Source organism: Grosmannia clavigera, assembly GCF_000143105.1.
Source record: "Grosmannia clavigera kw1407 unplaced genomic scaffold GCSC_161, whole genome shotgun sequence".
Taxonomy (NCBI): domain Eukaryota; kingdom Fungi; phylum Ascomycota; class Sordariomycetes; order Ophiostomatales; family Ophiostomataceae; genus Leptographium; species Leptographium clavigerum.
The window spans coordinates 380,845-403,909 of record NW_014040778.1 but is presented as its reverse complement, the minus strand read 5'-3'; the positions used below and the strand labels follow the sequence as shown (position 1 = coordinate 403,909).

Genomic DNA, 23,065 nt, shown 5'->3' with positions numbered 1-23,065 from the left:
GCTACACCAGATATTTGTGATAAAGTTTCTATAATGTCGCCGAACTGTTTCATATATGTGTCGGCAGCTCCTGTCCAGCGGAGGCTCTTCTGGTAGGTGATACCGTCAATTCGGGTCGGTCCGCCTCCATTGCTGCACGGCGAAGGAGCGGTGTCAACAACGTCAAAAAATATGGATGCATCTTTGCCAGCCGCTTTTAGCAACTGTCCCATCGCGAAAGCCGTTGTTATGTTGCATATGTTTCCCATGTGTGGGCACGATTTTGATTGTGCTCCAATGAAGATGTGAACTGCTGTCTCTTGAATCTGGGAGCAAAGCCAGCCGATGAGATCTTCCTTAAAGTAGTATGGCCCAGCGCCAAGAGGGTGGTGGCCGATCCCATCGTGGCAAATTGTCAATTGACGTTCCGGGGTTTCCATGGCCGATCAAAGACAGGCATACGATAGTGGGCTGTATGATTAAGCTTTGAATGCTTCAAATGAAGTTGTTTTGGTCAGAAAAATAATCAAAAAGAGACGTTGCAGCAGAATTGCACCTTTATACAAGATCGGGTTACTGTTTCATAAGGATAGTGACTCAGCTTGATTGTGCTCTGAGTTACTCCAAGGCCTACTCTGTCAGATTAACGGATTGGCCAACGAGCGCTGAACACAAAGCGGCAGGTGTCACCACCGTAGTCAAAGTTGTTCAAATGTCACCTTCTTTAATTACGGAAGTAGATGCGCTGCCTACGAACACTACTGGTATTTCACTTAGTACTTGCATGTTAGCCGAGATCTGTGCAGCAGAAAAAAAACGCAAATTTGTCTTTACACGCTGATCAAGGAGTACAGCCCCCAAGTTTGAGGCTGGACAGAGCATAAAACTTCAATTCTGTGGCAATTTGGAATTATTAGGAATTGAAAGCAAAGGAGCCACTTGTTTGATACACAAGGCATACTAAACTTTGCTTTGAAGAGCTTTAGTTCAAGAAACAAATGAATTTCGTTGTAAGGATACCTGCATATATATATATTTGTACCACGAGCATGGAAACCCGATTGCCATTTTCATTTGACCGTGTTTGTAGTGCCAATACTCCGTATGACCATACAGGTCTTGAATTTCCTAGAGCACTCGGAGTACTGTACCGCGATAATTTGCCACCGTCAGGGGCTCATTTACCTCTAACCTGAAAAAGGTATTTACAGAGCTAGCATACTGGTAATTCTACGAACATCCGGCTATTTTGCAACACGAGCCGCATAATATTGACAGCAATGGTTGAGATTTTCCTGATTGCGTCTATCTAGAAGAGAATTTGTTTGTTAGATAAAACTAGACCTGCTCCATTACCCTATGTAAAATGGCGTGACCGCTGTTTAAAACCCCATCCTCACTCAGCGGCCTTGGAAAGTCAATAGCGGCAAGCCTCCGACAAAAAAATAATAGAGTTCATAGGCTAGCTCGGGATAAACCCTTTACGAGTGTTGATACAAGTTGGATGTTGGCGGATATACGGGGTTTTTGGACAAGAAATCTCTTCTACGACGGAAGGCCCCCTTGCTGAAACCTTTCCGTACAGACATACTCCGTATCCCCGTCACTTTTCCGCTAGATTAGCACAAAAGCTTAAGATGCCCGAGCTGTGGCGCTGATTCGTTGTCTTGGTTGCCTTTTTAATCACTTCCTTCCTTGCAAACGACGTATGCCACATATTTGTTACCAGGCTCAGAAACACGCAATTTTTGCAATATACGACGTATTCGTGTATCCACTATCTCTCGCAAATCGCGAAAAGGTTCCCACTTTGTACTTCGTACTTCGTGTCATTGCCCCGGTTAGTCCACCCGCTGTCGAAATTGACATGTCTTGGAGTAAGACGTCGCAAGTATGTTGCTTTACTAATAGAAAACATTGGTCTCTCCATTGATGAAGTCTCCGGCAACGAGTCTGTTCAGCAGCTGTTGACACTGCACAAATCGCTCACTAGAAGATAGACACAGTAGGTAGATGTAGCGATGGGAATCACTGTCACACCGCCCAGCGAGACGCTAAAGCGCGGGACTGCCTGGTGGAAAAAAGCCTCACGGTCTAGTACAGGCACTCATACTCCGTACTAGGTGCACACAATCCCTACCTGTGGCCAACGTCGTGTGGATAGAATCTGCCTCGAATGAATGGTTCTCGTGGAGTTCATCGGTTGCAAGGCTGCTCTTAGACTGCGTTCTTGGCGTAGGCTGTAATTATATGAGAGGCTTTCCAAGGGAGTGGCGTAATAGTACGGCGAATGTGACGGCAGAGCACAATTGTGATCGGTCCCGTGGAAGTGCACTGGCATGCAAACCCGTCCTTTTTCCAGACACACAGACACACAAACACAGCGCCAAATCCGTGCCAGCATCGCGGACGGGTCTCGGATGGCTTCCGGCAGCTGCCAGCCCACGCGGCGTCTTCGCGCTCAAACGCGTTCGCTGCTGTCAGCCAGTGCAGGAGTGGAGCCGTCAGCGCTGGACCGGCCGAAGAAGGCCTAGCACGGCCCAGGCTTCTCAGCTGAAGGGCCGGCCGGAAAGCGCCAAAAGTCCTGGCGAAACAAAACAGAACAAGGGGTGCATACGCTCCTCTGCAGGGGTCGGGACTCCTTTCGTGATGAAACAGTGTCCCGATCGAAAAGCGCTCAACAAGCCCACACGCAAATGAACATGGAAGACGGGATCTAGGGATCCGTTGCGGCGTATGGAAACGAGACATCGCGGCCCTGAACTGGCATTCGCAGAAGTCGCATTGCAATCGGAACGCGGTCAACAGGCCAGAGTCACACCCGGCGTCGATCATCATTGCGGTTAGGGTCGCTGAAAATCAGCGCGGCAAGACCCGCTGGAGTCTGGGCAGACGAACTGGCCAGAGCCACAGCCAATCAGCCGGTCCTTTGAGCCGCTTCTCGGCCTTTGTTCCTGCAAGCTGTCCGTCCACTTTTACCGTTGTCGTTCTGCCAGGCCAACTAGAGAAAGAGGTCTGCCGCAGAGAAGGAGAGCCTGGCCGCCAATAGGTCTTGCTCGCTTCGTTCTGACGGCCTCTGTCTCGGCTTCTTCACCTTTCTCGGGCTCGGCCTAGGCGGACACATTCTCGATCTGATGGAGATCCACTACTCCCTCGATAGAATTCCACCCTTTCCCATTCCCAACTCTGGGCCCCACCAACTGCAGGCACGCGAACGATGTACGACAAATGTACGGAGTACGGAGCATGTATACACTACTGCGTCTGTCTTTCGCAAGGTCCCGACCGTAGCTGGCGGCCGAAGATGGCGCGCGCCAACAGGGAGGCATGTTTCAGCAAACAATTCCAGATGCCCGTCGCCCCATCCGAGCATTCCCATCCTCCACTCGTGGCCCGTAATTACAGGACTAGGGAGTTCGGGACGGAGCACAGGGCACAAAGTATCTTACGGAGTGCGACTACGACTACAGACGAAGAGAATCCGCCTCCCAAATGTGTACTAGCCATGTGTCTTTCCTCATACTACCGCAGGAACACCACACTGACACTAAACCATAAACGCTGATAAGCTGCGTACGGAGTACATAGTAGACGCAGGGGTGGGGAGGGGCGGCAGGTCTCTTTGCAGGGAGGACAAAAAAACTCGTCCCACAGCTTTTGACATGACGAGTCCTTTCAGCAGATGTGCGCCAGAAACGGCACAAACTCTGTTCGCCATGGGTCCCATACATATAAAGGAGATGCATCCCCCGACCTCAGCGTGTTTTCTTCGAGATGCCCCAGACACAACGTTATCGTCAACCTTCTTTTCTTGACCCTGTTTTTATTCACTCTTTTTTTTTTTCAACCTTTACATTCCTTACCTGCCTTGTGCAAATCATTCATTATGAAGTCTTTTCTGTCTCTGTCGGCCTTGATGGCCGTTGCCTCGGCCACCGTCGGCCTCCTCGTTCCCATGTACGAGTACCCCTACGGCGACGATGCGCTGGCTGACTGGAACGCTCTTATCACGGCTGTCGATGCCCATCCGGCGATGCCTTTTTACATCATTATCAACATCAACAGCGGTGCTCCCTACTTCCCGAACCCGCCCTCTGGCCTGGATGATTTTGCCGTGTGGATCGATGCGCTGAACAGCCGGAGCAATGCCAAGTCCATTGGCTACATCCACACCGAGTCTTCCAGCCGGGACTCTTCCGTCATCATCGAAGGTGTTACCCAGTACCTGAACTGGACCACCAGTGCCGGCCGCACCACCAATGCGTCGGCCTACAACGTTCAGCTGGACGGCATCTTCTTTGACGAGATCGATACGGACCCGACCAAGCTCGCATACAACACCAAAATCACGGAATTTGCCAAGTCTGCTTTTGAGGACCGCGGCGGCCCCATCGTCCTCAACCCCGGAACGCTCGTGCAGGCCGGCAGCGAAAGTCTCTTTGACATTGCCGACAGCATCGTGCAGATGGAGACCTGCTACACCAATTCCAGCGGCGCCACTGATCCCGATCTGTACGAGCGCTGCGCACCCGACACATACACTCCCTTTACGCCGGATGCTCTGTCGACCCTGGGCAATGAGACGGTCAAGGCCAAGTCTTCCGTTATCGTGCACGACTTTTACGAGTCCTGGGAACCGTACGCACAAGCCGCTCTGGCCAGCCTGCAGGAGGGCATCACCGCTGCTGTGAGCCACAGCGTTCACAGCTTCTACTTCTCCCTGCTTGGATACACCGGAAACTTCACGCTGGCGCCCGCCAGCATCATCAACGTGGCTACGTATGCGGCCCATGCCCAGAACCTGAGATAAGCCCTCCAGGCTTTTGAGATAGCCAACCCAGGCGGTCGAACTCTCCAACGCTTCTTTCTTGAATTGTATTTTTACAACCTTTTATGTCAGACTACGATAAACCATACACTCCTTCGATGCAAACACTGGTAATGAGTTATTGTGACGACGTATTTCGTGCGTGAAACCTTTAGGGTGACTGTGCCTGATGACAACCTTACATCAACACAGACATTGCTAAGTCAGTAGTATGGCCTCTACAACAACTACCTTTGGCTTTCTACGCTATACCACCTAGTAGAAATAAGTTTTTTGGGGGGTCGCGATTGACAAGTCAAAAACAATGAACTGTCCCACCTTACTGTGGCGACCTGGCCCTTGTGGCTTCTACTCCGTGCACCACTAGTCTGTCACGCACGTTCTGCGTGATCACCAGTGTAAGACCCGTACGGTAATCCTTGTGGGATATTCGTCCGGACCGGTTGCACGTATCGTAGTAAGCTCTAAGGCCTTCAGAAGATCTAGTGATGGTATTTCGTTCGGTGGTTGACTGATTGAAGACCAGACTGTGCGCAGTATGCGCGCAGATCAGGGCTTCGTCTTATCTAGTAATTTTCGGCGGCCGAAGGTCAAGTCAGGTGACCTCGGGGAAATCCACACCCTTTCATAGGTGGAGCAGCATTAAGAATTAGTTGCAGAGACGCATTCAAGGCAGCCCCAGAGTCACATGACCGAAGGACGTAGTCGAAGTTCTGAAATGGATATAGCTTGCTTATTTCTAGTCGCTGCTTCTTGGCCACGGAAGAAAGAGTGGCTCAGAGTCCACGGCCAAGGATCTGGGTACGGGTTTTGGTAGTGCCGGACCAAAGTGAGAAGTGGAAGGGTTAGCCGGCTTATCGGCCGGCTGCCGATCGCGGTGGAAAAGTACGTCGTATTGTCAAAAATCCGGGGTGGGGGAACCTTTTTGGCATCTGCGTTTCCACAATGTAAAGGCCAACACGATTACACCTGTCACATTCTATTGTTGTTTTTGGCTTATACCGTAGAGACAAAGAGCAGTGTTGTCTACAACCAAGGTTTAGCCTTCTTACGACGTAAAAAGGTATATTCTATAGAGGGACATTGGGCCCCAAGGCCTGGTGTATCGGCTAGATAATCAACGTCCCATCTTGCCGATGGGTCTACTAATAGTCTTTGCAATCGAGTTCGATAATATGATTTGGAGCGCCACGCATTGTGGATTTCACCCTGCTCCCCGGATAATCTGCAGCCTGTAGCGAGATTGTCTCGGCCGGTACGATTCCACGTACTATGACTTCGGATTAGGAGACAGGAGGAGATGTGATATTGTTTGTCGTTCTTCGTTGTCACCTAATTAAATCATCAGAAGTCGAGTGGTGTCATGTCATATGCTGGTTCTTGTAAATATTACATAGGCAGGAAGGATAACGGGCATACGTCGTGCATTTCCGGAAGCCGCCTCGGGTGGACCTGTATTGCATTCTACGGAGGATCGAAATAGCAGTGCAGGTCCACCCGAGATCAGGATCCAGGCTCATCATATAGAAGCCCACAAAAGTCAGCAGTAGTGGCGAAAGTGGAGGACAGAAGATTGCTTGATAGGTTCACGACGATGAGAGTTATTTCCACAGACACTCGTTAGTCACACTATGTAGATAGGCCAGGTCAATTGCAGCTTATCGCTCGGCACCCTGGGACAGACCTTCCTAAAAGCGTATATTTATCGGCGTCCTCTCCACGATCACGGTGGGGCAAACCGGGAAACCGGCATATGCCGTAGCCAACTGATTGGCTGCCATGGTATCAGTGGCACCAGAGCAAGGGCAACGATGGTATCAGTCCGTCGATGAGCTACTCGCACTTTTCCATGGCCCTGATAAGACGCTGGCTGCTGTGCCGGGGCAGATAGCAGCGAGGCAAAAAGAGACGGGGGGCAAAATGCAGATAGCTCTCATTTATAACGAGGCCTGTCGCCGTGGCCAGGACATGCATCCGTCCGATCCCACACGAACAGCAAACAGCCACTGCTGCTGCTGCTGCTGCTGCTGCTGCTGCTGCTGATCAACGACGACGACGATGGACAAGACGTTCCAGGTATCGGACCGTGAGGCCACCGCTGCCAGCGGATCGGACAAGGCCCCCAACAGCCACTCGGAAAAGGACGTCTTCGGCACGACGACGGGCACGGCCGACGACGTCGAGAATGGACATCTGGCAGAGCTGGAGGTGGACCTGTCGCGCGTGATTGCGGCAGACGAGACGGAGGGCGACTGGGACGCGGACACGAGCCCGTTCCAATCGGTGCGCGCCGTGGTGCCCGAGACAGACGACCCGGACATGCCGGTGAACACGTTCCGGGCCTGGCTTTTGGGAGTCGTACGTCGGACATCTGTGCAGACACCAAGAGGCCATGTTGGCCGCTAACACGAGCATCAGGTCTTTGTCATGATCGGTTCCGGCGTCAACCAGTTCTTCAGCCTGCGCTATCCCGGCGTGCATATCGTCGCACTCGTGGCCGAGCTGCTGGCCTTCCCCATCGGCGTCCTGATGGCCAAGACGCTCCCGATCGGCCGGCTCAACCCCGATCGCCACTTCAACATCAAGGAGCACGCCATGGTGACCATCATGAGCAACGCCTCCTTCGGCTTCGGCTCGGCCGACGCCACCAACCTCATCCAGGCCGCTCGCTTCTACGGCTTCAAGCTTCCCACTGGCCTCGCTGTCATGGCCGTCATCTGCTGTCAGTTCCTTGGCTACGGCATCGCCGGCCTCTGCACGCCCTGGCTCGTCCAGCCGGCCTCCATGATCTGGCCCGGAACCCTCAGCAATGTCGCCCTGCTGTCATCACTGCACTCGCGCGCCAACGTCCTCGCCGACGGCTGGCGCATCAGCCGTCTGCGATTTTTCTTCGTCGTCGGCGGCTGTGCCTTTGTGTGGTAGGTGATGCCGAAATAATGAAGACGGTATTCGTGTCACGTGACCATACAAGACTGACGGCCACTCCAGGTATTGGTTCCCAGGATTGATCTTTACGGGCCTGAGCTACTTTACATGGTAAGTGAATTTGTGGACGTGTTGCAATGGCCTCCGAACTGACAGCAATGTAGGATCTGGTATGTTCCGTATCTTATACATGTCTGGTACCACCCGCAGACTTACTGACACGAGCAGCTGGATCGTGCCCAAGAATGTCGCGGTCAACCAGGTGTTTGGAATGGTGAGTTCTTTTTATCGATTAGGAATTCCCCTGCAACATTCTGACTCTTGCAGGTCACCGGTCTCGGCCTGTTCCCGCTCACGTTTGACTGGTCGATGATCAGCTACAACACGAACCCGCTTCTGAGCCCGCACTGGGCAGCGCTGAACGTCTTTCTCGGCTTTGCCATCTTCTTCTGGATCGTCACGCCGGTACGTCTGGTACAGAGGTGCTGACTAAGCAACACCACTGACAAGCGGACAGGCCATCTACTACACCAACACATGGTACACGGCTTACCTGCCGTTGTGTACGGCCGATGTGTACGACCGGTACGGCGAAGTGTACAACTCGTCCATGGTGATCACGGGCCAGGAGTTTGACAAGGTCAAGTACGAGGCCTACTCGCCGCCGTACCTGCCGGCGACGTTTGCGTTTGTGTATGGGCTCTCGTTTGCGTCCATCACGTCGGTGCTGTCGCACGTCTACTTCTTCCACTGGGACGAGCTCAAGCACGCGCTGTACGGTACCCTCAAGCTGGACGTGCACGCGCGCCTGATGAAGGCTTACCGTCGCGTGCCTGTCTACTGGTGGGTGGCCATTATCCTGGTCATCCTGGGCATGTCCATTGCCATGACCGAGCACTACCACACCGGACTGCCCGTCTACGGCATCTTCCTGGCCTTTATCATTCCGGCACTATACATGATTCCTTGTGGAAGTGAGTTGTCCCTAGTTCTGTTCTTTCTCTCAAATTGTGCTTTTTCCTTTTCTTTCCTCTTTCTTTTTTCTTCTCTTCTTTCCTCCTCCCTTTTACCCCCACCGCTAACCCCCGCAGTGATCCAGGGCGTCACCAACGTCGACGCCAACCAGGTCAACGTGCTGTCCGAGTTCATCGGCGGCTACATGTTCCAGGGCAAGCCGATTGCCAACATCCTCTTCAAGACGCTCTCGACCGATGTTGTCGGCCAGGGCCTGTACTTTGCCGCCGACATGAAGCTGGCGCACTACCTCAAGATCGCGCCCCGCACGCTCTTCTTCTCGCAGGGCATCGCTACTATCCTGGGTGCGCTTACGCAGACAGGCGTGACGCTCTGGATGCTCGGCCACATCAACGGCATTTGCGACTCCGACCAGCCGAACGGCTTCACCTGTCCGACCGGCCGCACCGTCTGGTCGTCGTCGGTCATCTGGGGCCTTGTCGGCCCCGGCAGGCTCTACTCCGTCGGCCGCATCTACGCCGGCCTGCTGCACTTCTTCTGGATCGGCCTCGTGCTGCCGCCCATCACCTGGTTCGTCTGGAAGAAGACCAAGATCGATTGGGTCAGCAAGATCAACTGGCCGCTCATCTTTGTCGGCACCTACAACGTGCCGCCGGCCACCGGCATCAACTACAGCAGCTGGTACATTGTCAACGTCATCTTCAACAAGATCATCTACAAGCGCTTCCACGCCTGGTGGACCAAGTACAACTACGTCATGGCAGCCGCCCTGGACACCGGCCTCGCCTTGTCCGGCATCGTCATCTTCTTTGCCGTCACTTACGGGCCCAACGTGCAGTTCCCCGACTGGTGGGGAAACACAGTGTACGTCCGTTCCTCTTCTACCGCCTCTGCTTCTACAATCGTACTAACCAAGACACAGATGGCAGAACACGGCAGACGGCCTTGGAGCCACGTGGAAGGCAATGCCGGATGTCGGTTACTTTGGGCCGGCAAACGGGACGTGGACGTAAGCCACAGGGACTGGGAGAGCATCCAGACAATAATATGTTGGGCTTGTCGAGTGTTTCACCTAGATGGGCAGTCGCCAAAATACACCCCATCTTACATTGTACATACGGGGATTATATATACAAATATATACTTATCACAGTAGTGCCTTTTGATTTATTCTAGTCCTTCCGATCCTTCTTCATGGCGACTGCACCTGAACAGCATCACCCACCATGATGGTAGGCCATTGCTGCTCCAGTGTCGTTGTGCTACTGGTCTTGTAGTCTTCTGCCTCGTGGGCCATGTGGATGCCAAAAAAGACTTTACCATCGAAGCGTCGAGTCTGTGATAGCGTGACAAAGGGCTCCTCGCCGCGGGCAGCGGTCTGCTGGTTAACGCAGACCATGTGGCAGCGACGGCATGCGCCCAACATGCGGAAGGATTGGCTGCCGATTCGTAGGTGAGACCAATTATCCTCTGCATAGGCAGCAGTGTGTCCACTGGCAATATTGGTCTGTCCGGCATTGTCCAATACGATATTAGCACGAAAGACGTCGGGTGGAACGTCTGTCGACGAGTGTTCATCGCTTCTGCTGTTCCTGGCACGAATATCAGAGTTGAGTGCACGAACGCTGGCCATGTTGATGGCCAGGATGGGACTCTCGTTGGAGAGCAGGATGCGTCGACGCGCCGTTTGACTGCGGATAGCTGCTGCATGTGCATCCTTGCTGTTGATGCTATCGCTGCTGGTCGGCATTTTTCCTCGTCCAGAGATGGCATATCCATCCGAGTCTGATTCTGGTGGAGACGGGGGTGCATGGTTGTGGCCAGCCTGATGCTTTTGTAGGTGAGCTTTGGCGTGACGCATGCTTTTTCCGTGGCCACCAGGTGGAAACCTGGCAAGAGAACAGGGCACACCAAGGACATCGGAGAAGAAGTCGTTGATGGACGCAGTCGTGTAGACCTGAGCGGCAATTTCCTCGCCACAAACTCTGGATGCGCGAGACGGCCATCGGGAAGATGCCGTCAGAGAGATGGGTCTCGACGATGTTGGCGCAAACATGGCCGGATTGCTCGACAGGGGCACGCAAATCTCGCTCGACCTTCCTTCCATCCTGGCTCCTCCCCATACTACCCGCAGCACTCCTCGAACAAAGTCAAGCTGCGGCCGTAGCAGAGCCATCTGCGGGTGTTGCTTCTGGCTGAGAGCACGACCGGTGCCACGATGCACCAAACACCACTCGCGGTCCCAGGCGAGACCTTCCGGTCGAACTTCCCAGGGTGTTCCGGTGGCCACGGCGAACGCGCCGCAGCTTTTGATGGGGTACACACTGATGGATGCCACCACGAGACTGGGTGGAGAACTGGAGGACAATCTAGTGGCAGGATAGAGTGTAGGATACTTTGTCAAGCCAGCGTCGCAGTAAAATTCGTGCAGAAATGCGAGGAACTGATCGACATCGGCCAAGGTGCTCATGGCACCAAGACTCACTCGAATGATTCCTGTAGGTTTCCCAGACACAATGTCCTCCTCTGCCGTGTCTCCGCACCGCATCCCGTTGGCAAAGTTGCGACGCAGTTCCCAAGGCGCCAGATTGAGGGCCGAGGAAATGCCACCCGGGTTGCAGACACCACCAGTGCGAACGTGGAAGCGACGCAAGGCAGCCAGCTTATCGAATTCCGTCAAGCTCACCCATGCACCATGGACATTGCGCAGGTTGAACGCAACAACTGGGCCGTTTCCGCCGCCGCGGCCGCTCGCTCTTTCGTTTCCATATATCTCGCACAGAGCCACACCGTTGCTATGGTGCAGCGAAAGCAGACCTTGACGCAGCCGGTCTGCTAGAAATGTTGTGTGGGAAGCCACGCGTTTCATGGACCCGAACATCGTTGCGTGCGTGTCCAGTGCAGCTCCGAGTGCGGCGATGGAGTGGATCGGAAGCGTGCCGTCTTCCAGGCGCTCGTGCAGCGATGCCTGGCGCCGAGCATGCCACTGCTCGGTCGTGCACACCACTACATCCACGGTCCCGCCACCAAAATAGCGACGTGTGTCAAACACGGCTTCGGCTGGCCGACGCACCAGCAGCGCACCAAGGTCTGGCCAGCCGAAGATCTTGTAGAAACTGAGGACGACGAAATCTGGCGCTGTGACAGCATCGTGAAGGTCTAGGGGAGCTGTAGACGCATACGCCGCAGCATCGAGAAGCGTCCAGATGCGGGGAGACGGCGATGTTGCGTCGTGACTATCCGCATTGTCATTGCTGTTTGGCGAGGTCCTCACGTCTGATGCCCACGACAGCGGATACCGTTGACCGTCCATATTAGACTGTGCTGGATAGGCAAACAGGACGTTGTCGACGCCAGAGCTGTCCAGCCCGAGAGGGGCTGACGACAATTGATGTCCTTGTTCAATCCACGCCTCAATTTCCGTTAAGTTTAGGCAGATGCTACTGTGAGCTTCTTCCCGTACTCCCACTAGGCTTGTGTGGCTGGACTGATGATAGACATACGCGAAGCCGCCGCCTGGCAGCGTACGGAAAGCCTCGGTCACGAGCTTGATGCCCGCTGTTGCGTTGGCCACAAATATTAGGTCAAAAGCTGCTGGGTCTGCACCGAGAAACTGTAGCGCTCGCAGTCTTACATCCTCGACCAGAAGTGATGCCGCTTGGGATGATGGCGATGCGGCGTGCGGGTTGCCCAAGAGCGAGCTCATCATGTCGGCAGTCGCACGCTCGACCAGCGAGCGGCTGTATAGCGTGGTACCGGCATGGTCGAGGTAAACGTTGTCTGGAAGCCAGAGGTCAGTGCCGGGAAGATAAAACAGATAAAGCAAGGGAGGGAAGTAAGAAAGTTGGGAGGAGCGATCTGCAAAGCGCGTAGTAAACCGAACTGAAACGACAAAGCAGGTAAGCCACGCAACAAGAGAGGAACATACCCTTCAGCATGGGATATTCCCTTTCACGAAAACCCTCGACAGACGCGTTGTAGGCCGGCCTCGGCCAGCCGTCAAAGCCGGCCATTGTGCTTCAGGCTGCTGGGTGGCATAAGATGACGTGGCTGGCTAGAGCTTCCCCACGGTTATCTGGCTTTTGGATTGCTTCTCTTCTCTCACCCACTATCGCTGTGGTCGTGCTCGTGATACCTCGACGCAGGGGCAAGCAATTGAGTTGGGCAGAGACAGCGTAAAAATGAGTCGTGACCAAGGAGCGTCCGGCACGCTAACCCGGCATTGCCGTAATTGGCAGCTTGGAGAGCGGGGCCACTGCAAGATACCGGAGTTGGGCGATCTCCATGGACAAGGCCGCGTGATACCGTACAGTGCGTTTATGCGCCGTGACTATGGATAATCGTACTGTAGCCTGCACCGCCACAGAATAGTCACGTGTGTCGGAATGTACAACCAGTTCGGCGAACTTAAATAAGGAGTACTAAATCAGATTAAATATAGAAAATTGATTATTTCGGAACAGAAAGAGAAAACACTTCTGTCGACCGAAAAAGAGATTGATGCCAAAAAACGTACAGCAGCGAGTATTCGCTGGTCGTCACCGACCCAACTACTAACCTAGGGGAGAGCGGACGGGATCCCGTGCTTTCCAATATCTTTGGCCGTACGTGGGATGAAAGCAGAGTTGCAGTGTTTATACGTGGTTAAAGGCGGATCGATATTCTCGTGTTATATTCAACATACGGAGTACATTACTCATGCGTACGTATAGCAATCGCCCGCCCCGCACCTTAGGCTGCGCTTCCAATGATTATGACCGTTGCCCTTGAATTTTGATACTATCTAGGCTTCCACACTAGATATATTGGTTCCCGCCCAGAAAGACAAAGATGCAAGTGTCGATTACGCGTCAACCCCAAGGCGGTTGCATCAATCAACTTGTCATACACGACGCAAGGTAACGCCACGATGAAAAGCCTAAAAAGGGTCCTGAGAGTCCTTCTTCCCGACGGAGCCCCTAGATGCTGTTGTCTGATAGTGGTCGAAATCCTTGGGGCGATAACAGCCACGGTCGGCACGTTGAGCTGGAACACAGCGCACGTCTGCTGAGTGATGAATCTGGTAAAAACCAAAGTTCTCTCAGAAAACGTCCTAGGCGTAGGAAGCAATGCGGGATAACACGCCTAGGTACTCATCACGACACCTTACCGCGCCCAGGAATCGCAGACGGCCAGTTCACAACCGATTCCCAGCGCTTTCTCAGGGTCATGACACTCGTTGCTGCCGTCAAAGCCGAAACCGAAGCCGACAACCACATCTGCGACTTCGTTGTTCGCGCTGCAACGACACCGTGTCCGGCGAGCACGAGTTGGGATGCCCTGATAGATTAGTATCGTCTACCTCTAGCATTCGCTTAATGTGAATGCAATACCCATGTGTGTCATATCTATCGACGCTTCTTAGAAAAGCAACGCGAGTTGACGTTTGGCAATGATCCTTTGACGTACCGTGTAACCGAACACTAACACTTTGACCAGGCACCTTGCAGAAAGACTATATGCTGTTTGTAGGGACTTTCCAAGGAGACAAATTAGCGTGCATGTGTTGTCAATTTCGTTCATATAGCATATCGACAGAGCAATGTCTCAAGCATCGACCATACAATCCCATCTCAGTACGCGCACTCGCCACAGTAGCCACACGCTGCTGAGCAGCCCGTGAAGTCCTCGCTGCCATCTTCCCAGGAGACCAGCTCTGCCAGCGTGGGCAGCTGGCCCCCTTTTCCGCCGTCTTCAAGTGGGGCCTCCTTCAGAGGTTGTTTGTCGACCGGCGATTCCGGCCCATCGGAGGCTGTCGAGTCTTCCACCAGCCACGCTGCGACCGATAGTCCGTGGTCCCACTGCTCGCCGACAGCGGCCGACAGCGTGTCCTCAGTGCCAGGCAGCTGTGCATGCAGCTCTAAATAAGCGTGGTCGTCTGGCAGGTTTTGTGAAGTAGCGTGCGAGCTGTCACGGCCGGCAAACACGATTTCCAGGCGCTGGTCCGGCGCCGTCCGCGTGGCGGCTACGAGACGATGCAGCAGGGCGGCCAGACGGCGCAGGGCCGGACGCTGCTCTGGGTGGCGCTCCCAGGCGCGCACGCGGTCGCGCACCGGCAGCACCTGGACGTCGTGAAACGTGCCGCGCACATGGTAGGCCAGCACAAAGTTGTCAATCTGGCGAACCCAGAGCCGAGGCAGCTCGAGGGCGATAGTGTCCTCAAGCTCGCGCTTGCGCTCGCTGCGCGTCTTGATATCAATGACGCAACGGCGGTCAACGGGCGAGCCGCCGTGGACGACGGTCAGAGCGGACGTCGAGGACGGGGAGCCGCGTTTTTCGTTGCTGCCAGCTGTCGACAGGCCATCCAGACCGGCCACCAGATCGTCCACGGATGAGGCCGAGGCTGTCTCTTCTGTCTGCTGTCTCTCCGTCCTCTTCTTCTGCTCCTCCTCGTCCTCGAGGTAGCCGTCCACCTCGTAACGCACGGCCAGGTCCAGATGGCCAAAGGAGTAGCGTATCAGCCGCTGGTGTGATGTTGAGCCGCGCACACGAGGATCCCAGGTCGTGTAGGCCTCGGGAAACGAGTGGCCGTAGCCGTAGACGTTCTGCAGCAGCTCGGTCGGCGACCGCTCCCGGCGCACGAGGAAGAGGCTGCCCGTGACGATCTCGGCCAGCATGCGGAACGGCTTGTCGTCACCGCGCAGAAAGCGCAGAAGACTGCCCAGCGTCGAGCCACAGGCGACAATGTCGGTTGAGCGCGGCAGCGACGGGTCGGCGGCGAGGCCAGCCACGACCGTCGGCTCCATCGGATGGGCTGCGTAGTGGCCCGCATTGATATCGCGGAAGTAGGCCCCGTTGTCCTCGGACAACACCGGTGGTGGCGCGCCGGCAGCTGGAGGCGACCAGCGTGGGGGCATGCCTAGTTGCAGAGTCATTGGGATCAGTTGATGGATCTGCTGGCAGAACAGGCAGAACAAATAGAATAAACAGAAACAATGACAAACCCGGGATCATGATCGTCGGCCTATCGGCCTTCATCCAGCTAAATGAAGCGACCGGCTCAACAGCCGAAATGACTGCTGCATCCTCAAATGACGCGGCCTCAAAGTCGAGATCGACTGCCCGTAATCGCTCAATCAGTGGCCCGGTTGGCAACGGTGGCAGTGGCGGCTCCGAACCGCCAGACCTGTCTCGCCACGAGCCCCTCTTGTTGCCTCTGCCTCTGTATTCCTGGCTATCGTGCAAGTATCCTCCGCGCGAAAACCCACCGCGGCCTCGGCCTTGGAAGTTGCCTCTGCCTCGCGACGGCTTCCCTCCCGTGGATCCCCGCTGCTGCTGCGCGGAGAATGATCCGCTCCAGCTCATCTTTTTCTTCTCGAGCGTATCTTGTCTTTGCTTCTCCTCCTTCTTTCGCGACCGGGTTGACAAAATGGAAAGCGGGGGTTTGGGCTAGCTTCTGCATCCGTCCAATTCACTCGCATCCGTCAGATAACGTAAGCTCGCCGAGCAAGCCAGTGTCAAGCATAGAAATGCCACACTGTATTCCACACATAGTTAGTAGCACTTTGTTACATTATGGACGCCTAGTAAGCATGCGTGTATAGAAAGCTTTGCCGCTCAAATAATCTTTTATTTAAACTACATAGTAACAAAACTTTTACAAGTACTATTGCTACAAACTATTATTATAATAAACAAAGCTATATTTTACTGTAAGCAAACAATCGGCCAAAAATCTAACCTACTACACGTAAGAATCCCCTATGTTACAAAGCACGCAAGCTTATACATAATTAGTTCTAAAAAAACACAATCCAATCTCCTTTCCCCTTACAGACTCTCCGCACAGCCATACTTAGTTTAGGCACGTCCAAAATTGCCTTAATATGCTTTACGTAAGAGAAATTAGCATAGTAAAAATCGGTGTTAGTACTAAACGTTATAACATCCTAGCAGCCACACCCTACGGTAAGGATACCAGCAATGCAACCCTGCAAATCGAATACGGCCGTGCCTAAATCGCCCGACATCGAGAAAGCCTGCAGTTTGCTTTGCTTGCTGTCAATACCGTGCAGGACAGCCCCCCTCCTTTAGCCGTTACGGCCAACAATGCACCACTCGCGCGTTGTAATATCTTTGCTATCGATGGCTGGCTTGATTCGGCGTACAGAGCGTACCCCGTTGGAGATTCCCGTCATCAGCTTGCCGTCCTTGGATGATACCATTTGTACCCAGAGGGCCGCTTAGTCTTTTGTATCGTTGTCCGCCGCGGTCCGGAAACTCTCCGCCATTAGAGACGATGCCCTTTATACGTATCATGTAAAATTTAGCCTTTGTTTCTGGCTGGCATATTGCGCTGCTACCAGCTTTACTAGTTGCCAGTCGTGCAGTTAGCTAGCGTCGTCAGTTGTGCAAGCGGGCGAGAAAAACACGTAGTTAATGCGGCAATCCATACTGCTTTGTTGGGTTGAGATGTTCTTAAGGAAGGCCGAATTTTCGTCTAAAGCTAAAGCTCGGTCGTAAAGGCGAAACTTACATCAAACGATCGCTGTCTAAGCTAAGCGACGTCACGGTGGTTACCGGTATCCGTAAAATCATTTCCTAAGTGCGAACTCGGTCTTATGATCGCCAAAGACAACATTACGACAAGTATGGGCGCACACCGTGCCCAGGTTACCAACTGTAAGGTAGATGCCAAGAGTGCCCTTGTCGGCTTGGCTTTAAACACGGCAAGATAGTGTTGAATTGTTATACCACACCCCCCTAGGTTGCAGCGAAGCGGAAAGCTGGTTGCTTAAGAGAGACTTGGAGTTGGGCAGATTATTCTAAGGGATGCCGAGTTTACCCGATAGACCTGCCGAATATAACCTAGAAGAGTTGGATTACTGCTGCAGGCTTTGGTAGTGTTTCTCTATGTGTGGTAAACTTTCGATTTAGCGTGGGCTCGAACGCCGCGGCTTTGTGCGATAGGGGTGCGAGCAACCTGGCTTTTGTGCAGGGAAAATCACAACCGGTTTTATATATGTTGAATTGTTAAACCGCCTGCACTAAGTGCAAAAGTAGGGATCCTATACCTTCTATCGTAGTAGGCAGGGTTATATATAACTAACTCGAAACTCAATAGATAGTTTGTGCGATGAGCTTAGAGAAAGCCATATGTTCTCTCTGTCCGCTAACCACCTCGTCCACAGTGTTGGGACTGCACAAGACGCAGCAGAAAGTGTCGCTTCAACAAATCTTACATTCGACATCCCACACACCGCGATCCCGAAGAATCGCCCGGCATGCTACGGCCACATGCGACGCGGCTTCCCACTTGTTACGGCCAGGCTTAACGCCTACCATAATGTTACATGCCAATCATTCTCCGTTGTGCCTTGGTAGCTAACACAGAACAGGCCGATGCTAGTCTACGCAAGCGGCTCGAGCACCTCTATAATCTCGTCCACCACAGAGTCCGAGATTTTCACCAGCAAATGGGACGACCCAACGTTGCACATTGCCTTGAGTGGCAGGTGGTTATGTGGAGAGCTATGGAGCGTCCATTTAGTAGAGCCCGTTTGGCATACCAGCAGGTTTCGTAGGAAGACCGTAGTAATACAGCTTCTTCTCGGAGAGGCTGGGCTTTCCATCGTCTTCAGGCTCCTCGCTTAGTGCCCCGTGCCTAGTCATAGCGGTCGACAGTTTTTGTAGGAATGGGTAAAGTTAGAAAGTGTTTTTTTTTTTTTTTTGAAGAGGAGGTGATTGCAATTTGTACGGGTACCTGTATAAGCAAATAAAAAACTGGATGAAAATAACATATTGTGCCCGTACAGATAGAACTCAGGACTAATTTAACATCTTATATAAGCAATGATGCCAAACACTGGCAGAAAATAAACAGCACAGCAGATTAGTACACAAAAGCAGTCCCTCCGCGGTAGCTTACTCCACTGGCCTCCCAGTCTTACGAAATCTCTGACGTTTCTCCCCTCAACAGGAAATAGTTTGCGTAAGAACTTCAAAAGACTTTTAAAATGCAGTATAAAGGCTAAAGTTGATATCAAATGTACGGAGTAATGTATGAGCTAGACCTGCCTTGGCTGCGTAAAACCTTCTATAATAATCCGTACGGAGTACGCCTATTATAAGCCTAATATTAGGCTATACCAGAACCGTAAGTTGTAGCACGCTCTTTAGGCCCAGATTTAATTGTGACTGGGCCAGTGAGAACCCCAGTACACTGTGCTCGCTAATCAAACCCCTGTCTCTCTTTTTCCTTATTGTATTCCCTCATTACTACTCCGTACTCCGTACTCCGTAACCCTTTGCTTTAAAATCCATACAACATTTATAAAGAAGGGCACGCGCTAGAAAGTAAAACCACCCGTGGCACGCTAACTCCCGTAATCTTATCCTCAGATTCCTGGCCTACAATAAACCACGGACTAACATGACACACCTCTTTGTCGGCATCCCATGTCCAGGCCAAGCACTCTGTCCAGCTGCGGCACAGCGCTAGACAATCACTCGCCGACTGGACATTTTCTAGCGAGCGCGTGTGTTCGTCTGTCCGCCCAACATGATCCCAGTTCTCGCGCATAGGCTCCGTCTCAAAGGACCGCAGTGCTGGTGCGTTAAACAGCGACCACACATGTAGCCACGTTATCGGCCACTTAACCCCACGAAACGTCTCCCCAGTGCTGCGCATTTCCTCCGGCAGTCGAAGGCCGTGAAAAGAAGCAATTGGAGCGCATAACCTGTCGGCCCGGATCTTCGTGATCACCGGTCGCTCGCCGTTAAAGAACTGCGTATACTCCTCTTCAATGTAGATACCAACCTTCATTAACGTCGCTGACAGCAGGTGATCGCCATAGGGGTCGCTAAGCGAGTCACGGAACGCTTGAGAAACAATGCGTGGATGGGCAAATAGGTGCTTTATGGCGGCATGAGAAAGTACCACGGCCGAACCACCGTGGGCAAAGCGTCCCAAGTAGCCTCCTACCGGGTTGCCAATGTAGTGGGGTTTTGATGGATCCAGATGGCTTAAAAGAAGCTCCATCGTGACTTGTAAAACGTACGTGTCGTCGTCGACTAGCAAATACCACTTCTTATGCGGCATCTTATGGTACGCAAGCTGCAAACTCGAAATAAACTAGGCAAGATAATCAAAATTAGCATATATGTTCTTTGAGGGATGCAATAAGGTAAGCCAGACTAATTTACCTTCATAGCATCAAGCTCCCAGCCAAACTCTGTACAAAGTGTGTTCGCTCGATCAATGTCGTTGCTCAAGATCGCAGTGTGCAACGCACGATAGTTCTTGAGTCGGTCATGCGCAAGCATACTGTTTAACGCACCTTGCTGGATCATTGCATCCACCACATCGTAGACGGGAAAATGCCGGCCCTCGTGTGTAATAGGTCGCAGCACGTCAGTGGCATAGTCAGCCGTAATCACAATGTCCCCGACCTCTTGTGCAGCATCGAACCACGCGGGAATGCGGTACTGGGTACCGAAGCCGGACTTGAGGATGATGCCAACGTCTTCCGCCCAGTAAAGCGGGTAATGCGTATGGTCTTGAAGCCACTGTTTGCGTATTTGCGCCGGGGGTGATTTGGTGACAAAGTGGTAACGGTAGAATAGGCGTAGCTGGCTGTCGTAGGGTATAAGTATAAGTAAAAACAGAATGACAGCCAGCACCCCGCTGGCAAAGAACCAGCGTCTACACAGGCTAGCACACAACCGACGCAGCCGCCGCTGGCAGACGAGCCAGATGTAACGAGAGCGAGTAACGGTTGTGTAGAGGACAGGTGGCGCCGACGAGTTCATAGCAGCCAGTCTAAAGAGAGATAAAGACTAAAGGATCGTTACTGCAACGAGAACAAAGCGAGATGAAGAATCACGGAAGATGAGTTGAAAGTAGGGAAATTTTGATTGAAATAGACAATAAAAGACCTGTTATTATTTTATCTATCAAATGAGATAAAATACTGCTAAACTATTATATTAGTCCAAGGACGCCAAGAAAAGATTATAGGTCCGTTCTTATTTGAAATAGAGTATATGAAGGGAACGATAAAATAAAGAGTGTGCGGAGTAGAAGGTGTATTAAAACGAGAAAAAAAGAAACCAAAATCTGAAAAAGAAAAGAGCTACTTACCTAAAAAAGAAGCATACTTTACGGAGATCCCCACATTATGTGCTACTCTTGATATGTTATAGCCTATTCGTCAACTTAAATTTATATAATTTTAAAAGTATGGCGTGGTATATTTACGTTAGTTTGCATAGCTGTAAAAGGTCAGTTGTAAGTGGTAAAAAAGGCAGTACCTTTTTTTACACAATATAGCAAATGCCAGCTTGAAAATATATTAAACAGTAGACTCAGACCTAGCACTCCGCGGAAGTATTCTAAACGTTTCAAAACATAAGAAAATACATTATTTACACCGGGCCATAAATCAAGCCAATACCCCCTAATAGGTAAGACCGAATTGCATCTGCTTTACCGATGTGGAGCACGCTGAGTTGTTTTTTTCGCTTTGTCATTATACTCTGTACTCCCAAAACTTCACGCAACCCTAGCAAGGATCTTAGTCTCTTTAGAACTAGCTGTACCTTATGTACAAAGCCGCTGAATTTGCGTCGTAAAAGGGCAACATCGTGTAGAGGCGCTTATTCAATTATGCGTTCTATTGCTGGGCAAAAACGACATTAGCAACGGGTTTAATAAACACGACGAATGTGTTTATCTTACCTGAGATTGTTTTTGCTTTTTCGAGATTGACCTTCCAATTTTGACTTTTGGGTTGTTAGACATGAATTGCGCCGTCTTATCGCCTGTCGTTGGAGCTTTCATTAAGGCCGAGCGATTAATAAGCATAAAAGCTAAAGTCTTCTGTGTACTTCTTTTTCTACTCCGTCAGTCAACTATTTTTACTGCTATGTTTTTTGTGGATATCCTTTTTACTTCCGGTTAGCGGCCGCTACTAAAAACGGGTTGCCTGTTATATACAAATAAATTCGAGAAAAAAAAAATGTAACACTACATGCTATCGCTCCCGCAGGATTGTGGCTTCTACTCCGTGCACCACTAGTCTGTCACGCACGTTCTGCGTGATCACCAGTGTAAGACCCGTACGGTAATCCTTGTGGGATATTCGTCCGGACCAGTTGCACGTATCGTAGTAAGCTCTAAGGCCTTCAGAAGATCTAGTGATGATATTTCGTTCGGTGGTTGACTGATTGAAGACCAGACTGTGCACAGTATGCGCGCAGATCAGGGCTTCGTCTTATCTAGTAATTTCGGCGGCCGAGGTCAAGTCAGGTGACCTCGGGGAAATCCACAGGATGTGGCTTCTACTCTGTGCACCGCTAGTCTGTACGCGCAGTTGCTCTGCGCGAATACCAGCGTAAGACCCGTACGGCAATCCTTGTAGGATGTACGTCCAGACCAGTTGCACGTATTGTAGCAAGCTCTAAGGCCTTTAGAAGATCTAGTGATGATATTTCGTTGGGTGGTTGACTGATTGAAGACCAGACTGTGCGCAGTATGCGCGCAGATTAGGGCTTCGTCTTATCTAGTGATTTCGGCGGCCGAGGTCAAGTCAGGTGACCTAGGGGAATCCACAAGGATATAAGATGTCAATCCTTATCTTTTGTATAGAGCGTATTTGCTAGGTCTTAAATGGTAATATATGGCTATGCTACGTAACCACTCTTTTTATACAGAATCATTATTGTAATCTACTTTCTCTACACACCCTCCTACAGAATGCGTAAAATTAGGTATCAGACAAAGAAAATAATTGGTGAGACTGCACTCACAAAGAGGGGAAAACCAAGACAATTGTATTAGCTACCTACATGTAGGGCGGTTGTTGTAGACAATATGCAGCGCAATAATCATTTTTTGTTCCGTCGCTTAGTGTAGAAAACGAACAATCGTGGCACGTTCTATAAGACCGGTGTAGATGAAAACGCAGACAAGCAGACATGTTGGGTTTTCTTCGCGAAAAATGTAAGCTTTGTCTTAACTGAACAAGACAAGTTAGACTGAGGGGCTTGAGATCGAAAAGTATAAAGAGAACCAAACGTAACCATTCTAGCTTCTATTAAAGAACAGAATACTTGGGTTAATACCATCTCTACCGGTTTCTTGGCCAATTCTATTCATCTAACGAAAGCCTTTAAGATCTGGTACAAATGCGTTTATTACATCCCTTGCCCCTTATCCCCCCTCGCCTTCCCTACTACTTCTCGTCCGTTTGTTAACAGCACTGACGATATATCACCAGGTCGAGAGCTAATCGTGCATCTGTGTCCTTAACACAATTCTCGGCTTCCAACTACAATAATGCAGTTTAGCTTTGTTGCTATTGCTGCTCTCCTGGCCGC

At 51.7% G+C, this 23,065-nt stretch overlaps 5 protein-coding genes across 5 annotated transcripts; 2 read left to right on the top strand and 3 right to left on the bottom strand.

Moving 5' to 3' along the window:
• Nucleotides 1-3,865: 3,865 nt before the first annotated feature.
• On the top strand, nucleotides 3,866-4,789 carry CMQ_8106 (spherulin 4-like cell surface; the record flags this gene model as incomplete). The annotated part of the gene is made up of 1 exon (XM_014315647.1): nucleotides 3,866-4,789. One exon carries the CDS (start codon nucleotides 3,866-3,868, stop codon nucleotides 4,787-4,789), a length of 924 nt encoding a protein of 307 aa, XP_014171122.1.
• A 2,076-nt stretch (nucleotides 4,790-6,865) lies between these two features.
• CMQ_8276 (small oligopeptide transporter) lies at nucleotides 6,866-9,720 on the top strand (the record flags this gene model as incomplete). Its single annotated transcript, XM_014315817.1, has 8 exons — nucleotides 6,866-7,165; nucleotides 7,226-7,725; nucleotides 7,796-7,843; nucleotides 7,961-8,006; nucleotides 8,060-8,197; nucleotides 8,250-8,706; nucleotides 8,824-9,571; nucleotides 9,630-9,720. 8 exons carry the CDS (start codon nucleotides 6,866-6,868, stop codon nucleotides 9,718-9,720), a joined length of 2,328 nt encoding a protein of 775 aa, XP_014171292.1.
• A 179-nt stretch (nucleotides 9,721-9,899) lies between these two features.
• CMQ_8222 (molybdenum cofactor sulfurase) lies at nucleotides 9,900-12,720 on the bottom strand (the record flags this gene model as incomplete). Its single annotated transcript, XM_014315763.1, has 3 exons — nucleotides 9,900-12,066; nucleotides 12,211-12,487; nucleotides 12,636-12,720. The coding sequence occupies 3 exons, from the start codon at nucleotides 12,718-12,720 to the stop codon at nucleotides 9,900-9,902; spliced, it is 2,529 nt and encodes an 842-aa protein (XP_014171238.1).
• A 1,599-nt stretch (nucleotides 12,721-14,319) lies between these two features.
• Nucleotides 14,320-16,051, bottom strand: CMQ_8107 (geranylgeranyl pyrophosphate synthetase; the record flags this gene model as incomplete). The annotated part of the gene is made up of 2 exons (XM_014315648.1): nucleotides 14,320-15,605; nucleotides 15,691-16,051. 2 exons carry the CDS (start codon nucleotides 16,049-16,051, stop codon nucleotides 14,320-14,322), a joined length of 1,647 nt encoding a protein of 548 aa, XP_014171123.1.
• A 2,984-nt stretch (nucleotides 16,052-19,035) lies between these two features.
• CMQ_8046 (uncharacterized protein) lies at nucleotides 19,036-20,497 on the bottom strand (the record flags this gene model as incomplete). The annotated part of the gene is made up of 4 exons (XM_014315587.1): nucleotides 19,036-19,062; nucleotides 19,128-19,820; nucleotides 19,892-19,920; nucleotides 20,026-20,497. The coding sequence occupies 4 exons, from the start codon at nucleotides 20,495-20,497 to the stop codon at nucleotides 19,036-19,038; spliced, it is 1,221 nt and encodes a 406-aa protein (XP_014171062.1).
• Between the last annotated feature and the right edge of the window lie 2,568 nt (nucleotides 20,498-23,065).